Source organism: Nicotiana attenuata, chromosome 3 (genome assembly GCF_001879085.1).
Source record: "Nicotiana attenuata strain UT chromosome 3, NIATTr2, whole genome shotgun sequence".
NCBI lineage: Eukaryota > Viridiplantae > Streptophyta > Magnoliopsida > Solanales > Solanaceae > Nicotiana > Nicotiana attenuata.
Genome location: NC_031991.1, coordinates 45,993,553 through 45,998,777, shown reverse-complemented (window position 1 = coordinate 45,998,777; position 5,225 = coordinate 45,993,553). Strand labels below are relative to the sequence as shown.

Below are 5,225 nucleotides of genomic sequence, written 5' to 3'. Positions count from 1 at the left end.
TAGTAGTACCCCTTCCCCACTGGTTTCTCTCCTTTCCATTCTGAGCTTGGATTAGTCTCTCTTGATGTCGAGCCTTATCCACAGCTTGGCTTAGGGTATAGGGATTAAGCATCTTAATTGTGTGTCTTATCTCCTCCTTGAGACCTTCTACAAAAAATTCAAGGAAAAAACCTTCTAGGATGGTAGGACTTCTTATCAGAACCCATGCTTTCAAGTCTTCAAACATCTCCAAATATTCCTCTACTGTCCCCTTCTGTTCTATTTTTTTGAATTCTCCAATTAAGTTGAATTTACTGTTACTAGCTCCTTCAAGTCTTTTGCAAATTTCATCAGTAAACTCATGCCACTTAATTACGCCTTTACTCACATGATATGAGAAAAACCATGCCTCAGCTTTACCTGTTAAATGCAGGACAACTATTTCCAGCTTCTCGTCAGGGTCAGTGATTCGATTATAATGGAAGCATGTCTCCCCCTTCCTCAACCACGAACAGGGATCAACTCCATCAAAGAAGGGAAACTCAAACTTGCCGTGATGATTACTCCTTTGGCCTCTAGCTTGCTCGAACTGATCATTCCTGTGGATCCTGCTTCCAGAAGCATCCAATTGAAGGCCTGGTGCACTCCCCAGAATCCCGTCTTGATTGGGAATCAATTTCTCCATTAGAAGATCCATTTTCTTAGCTAAATCCTCCATTTTAGCATCATTAGATTCCATGTAATTCTGAAATTGTACGTCCAATTTCTTAATTGATTCTTCTGTACTTTTCGCTCTTGTTTCTGTAATCGTCATTGGGCCAGGAATGGGCTCTGATACCAAGTTGTAATACTAAGAGAAAAAGAAATCAAATCAAACCCAAACTGAACTTTATTGATTTCAATCGAGAGTTCCTTATTACAATCAGCTAGAAGGAAATACAACAAGCTATTATAGCGCACGTCTCTCAAGTTTGTAGCTCCAATGTGAGAATGAATTAACCTGAAATGAGGTTAGGGATTAGAAAAAGAAGAAGATCAATGGCGGAATTGAGAAATGAAAGAGAAGAGAGAAGAGAGATCGAGAGAGAAAGTAGTTAGAAAAGCACCGGCCAAAAACTTATTAGTTGGGCTGGCCCAACTAACTATTTAGTTGGATTGGACTTCAATCTCAGCCCTTGGATTAACCCAGATCTCTTTTAATCTCCACCGTTCATTTATTATTTCAGCTCCCTTAGTAATCTCCGCCTCTTTCCTAATTCGTAACCCTATTTCCCTTTTTGTTCTTTCCAAATTCCTCCTCTCTTTAATTTCATCTCCAATCTTTACAGAATACCTTTAAAGAACATGTTCTCAGTCATTACACTGGCACAGGCTAATATACTTGATATATTTTAGAAAATCTCAATACAAATATATAAAATTAGTACCAAGCTGGCAAGTGACATAGCACCCCAACCTTCAAGGCGGATTTGCCCCTGAATCAAGCCAAAGCTGAGGAATGACGACGAGAGCCTGGTTTTTTCTCAAACTCTTTCAGAGATAGAAAAAAAAAAAATATATATATATATATATATATATATATATATATATAGTATTCCTTCAATATGGGACAAGATTTCATTATAAAGGAAAAAAATTTAAATTTTTAATTTTTTTCTTCATTTCTCATTCACGCCTCTTTAAGCAAAAAAACCCAACACAAACAAAGATATATTGTACAAGAGAAAATAACAAGGATGATCCTTTAGCTTTGGGATTAGGTGACTTGAAAGTACGTGTTGTAGAAAAAAAATATGTACTGAAAAAGAGAAAATACCTAAAATGGTCCCTTAGGTTTGGGATTAGGTTTAAAATAGTCCTTTAATATATTCTAAGCAGGTTTGGTCCTTTAATTTTGCCCACAAAAACAAAACGTTTGTAGTCTCCGTCAAATAATTATATAATAATGTCTAGGTGTTCAATTTAATGGCAACTATTAAATAAAAAACGATTTAAAAGGAACTCACATTTGAAGATGCAAGTTTTCCAGTTTATGCTTTTCGTTTTTGTCTATTTTTGTTTTCATGGTAAAAAGCAACCATTTGGTCTTTGTTTCATTTTACTTGTCATGTTAGTCTTTATTCACCCTTTAATGTTCTCTTTTTTCAGTTTAGTTGTCATGTTAATCTTTCTACCCTCTTTAAGAAAATATTACTACTATATAAGTTATTTGTTTAATTTAGTTTATTCTTCGATCAAGCAATTAATGCTAAGATTAAAATTAAGAAAAAACTCATTAATAATTTTTTATTTTTTAAAATGCGGAATATTTGAAGAACATGACAAATAAAGTAAATAGGAACCGAGAGAGTTCACCGCTATAAAGAAATGTAACGCTCTTTAGCACAAAAGAGCTCCTTACCCCCTAAATATCGGAGACGTTTCAAAGTTGCAATTCAACATTTTCAATTGAAGTACCAGTTCAACATCGATGAAAGTTGTGTTGTAGCCTTTCTAGTAGTAAAGCTGAACGAGAGTAATATATGTACTAGTTTGACCGTTACAGAACTGCACCAACTTGCATTAATCGGCCACTTTGTTAAAATTACAATTAAGAGAGGATAATTAAGGAGGTCACTTCACTACAAAAAAAAACTGGAATTTAGTAGTGCTCGCATTAAGAAACGGCCATTTTATTGTAATTACAACGAGGAGAATTAAGAAGGTTTTTTGCTTGCTGGGTAAGCCTGCAATAAGTTTTCTTACTACTACAAAAAAAAAATGTGACAAAACACCGGATGGAACAAAAATATTTACTTTTTCAGTCCTAATTTATGTGATACCTTTAAGATTCTAATTCCAATTTATGTTTGTACCATTCAAATTTCAAAATAATGTGACAAAATATCCGATAGAAGAAAATTATTATTTAATTTCTTCCATTCCAATTTATATATGTGGTTAATCATTTGGTACCATTCGAATTTCGAAAATTCCGAAGGAAATAATTAAACCCTTGGCTGGAGTCTCGGCTTCGGATTGATTTTTGAACATGAAAATAGAGAATATTAATCCTGATTAAAGAGATCATTTTTCCTCTAATGAGTGAATTAGTGGAACCGCAGAATTCAAAATAACCTTTGGTTATAAAGCCCGAAAAAAAAAATTAAGCTGCTGAAAAAAAAAACACCCTTTTATTACACAGAAAAACTAAATGCTGCAAACACTTAGAAGGAGGCATTAAAAACGACACAAAAGTATAGAATACATGGACATATTAATCGAAGAAACACGGAAATTAAACACTCCAGATTTTATCTCATTTTGACTACAGCACCATTAGAATTTAGATCAGAGTACTTGCATGCATGTGATCGGCTGATCAAGTTCTAGCAGTTTCTTGAATCTTCTGGCCGACTCTCTGTCCCATATGACCAGCAGTATCTTGCACCCTCCGCTTTGCATGCTCCATCTGCTCTCCAACTGGACCTCTGATTCTCCTCATATAGTTAATGATCCACGAGAGCGACGACAGCGCCGTGATTCCAAAGGCGCCGGAAGTCAAGAATCCAGTGACGGCCAACGCGATTGTCAGGGCCGCCGGGACCAAAACCGGGCTGAACAGCAAGAACACCGGCGTAGCGACAACAAGCCCGATCAGAGTTCCGGCGAGAGTCAGTCCAGCAAGGCAGAGGAGGGCCCCACCAACAGGGAAGAGAGTGACGACAGCAAGGACTTGGGATTTAGAGGGACCCTTTTGAGGAAGAAGGCTCTTGATTGCCTCCGTCGGGTGGCCAACTTGCATCTGCTGCTGCTGCTGTTGCTGGTGGCGCTGGTGTTGCTCAGCCATGGACGGCGGTGAAGGGCGGATTCTTTAATTAATAAAGATTGAATTGAATGATAGTAAATGAGAAGGTGGAAGATATGAGAGGGAGAGAAGAAGGTGGGAGTGAATATAAAGAGAGAGGAGAATGGACGCGTGGGAGAAGGAGTGACACATGTTGGTGAGAAGGAGTGTAGCTTCTGCATGAGGAATTGATCTTAGCAGAGAGATGGCTTCGAAAGTCTCAAGTCTGTTTTCCCTTTTGGCATTTCCCTCTTTTGTTGTTTTCTTGAGAGTTGTCAGTTGCTATTTCTTTTGCTTTTTAATCTTTTCGGTCTATACTTTACCTTTTTTACGTGGTGGTTTTCTAACTTTCTTCTCTACTTATTTTAATATCTTTACAAATTTACCTCAACTTTAAACCGTCGGCCGGATTTACTATATGTAATTACTTTTTCTAGCTAGTATAAATAAATTTTATATATATATATATATATANTATATATATATATATATATATATATATATATATATATATATATATATATATATATATATATATATATATATATATAGACTTTTTTTCAATTTATATATATATATATACCTTTTTTCAATTTAGATGACACATTTCATTTATTAAGAGTCCAATTATGTAAAGTTTGATCATGACAAGATTATCAAAAAAGGGAGGCACTCAAACTTTACTATACGATTAGTTCGAAAGATTTTAGACTTGAGCATACACCTTCTTCCTCTATGGATAGGGCGACGTGACACGCCGTCTTATTTCAATTTGACGTGAAGAATAGAATATTTTTCAACAACACAAGGGAAGGGGGAACGATGCACTATTGGAGAACTCACTAGGCCCGCCGTTTTCTCAATTGAAAATGGAAACTAGCCTACTGAACGTGCACGTTCCATCCTTCAGCCATTCCCCTAACGGCTTGGCAGGCAAGCTACCTTGATCCGTCTTCGGCTTCAACTCGTTACATTTTTTAATTCTTTTTCGTTTTGTTATGGTAATGCAATGCAAGAGGTCGGAAATCAGGTTCTTTCTGATGATGAAAAGAGCTTTTTTGGAACCCAGTCCTATCACTGTATTGGGAAAAAACTGAATTTAAATATTGAAGATGACGTGTCATGACACGTGGATCTGTCAAATAGTCAAAGCATGGTAATCAGTTAGAAGGCACGAGCAACAACAGATGCGGGAGAGAAGATACTTAAAGGCACGAGCTATTATTCAGATGAAACGAGACTCGTACCTGTTTGAGTCATTTAAAGCTCGAAGATCAGAAGGAATTGAAGACATGAATCTGATAGCGTAAAAGAGTCCAAATTCAACATTAAATGCCAAATACGTTAGAGAATTTGTATTTAACAAGAATGATTGAGTAACGTTTCTTTTAATGTCATTTATTGCTCATAATTGCCTCAT

General features: G+C 36.2%; 1 protein-coding gene and 1 long non-coding RNA gene across 2 annotated transcripts; both read right to left on the bottom strand.

The window, feature by feature from the left end:
* LOC109224631 lies at positions 861-1,499 on the bottom strand. The gene is made up of 3 exons (XR_002067740.1): positions 1,407-1,499; positions 1,086-1,312; positions 861-979 (listed from the first exon to the last, which is right to left on the bottom strand). It is a non-coding gene; the product is annotated as an uncharacterized LOC109224631 (long non-coding RNA).
* Positions 3,131-3,894, bottom strand: LOC109223661 (oleosin 18.2 kDa-like). Its single transcript, XM_019388052.1, has one exon. It carries the CDS (start codon positions 3,806-3,808, stop codon positions 3,341-3,343), a length of 468 nt encoding a protein of 155 aa, XP_019243597.1. The 5' UTR covers positions 3,809-3,894; the 3' UTR covers positions 3,131-3,340.

Excerpts from the sequence above, each read along its gene's own strand:
- LOC109223661 (XM_019388052.1), bottom strand. The coding sequence starts at position 3,808 with ATGGCTGAGCAACACCAGCGCCACCAGCAACAGCAGCAGCAGCAGATG.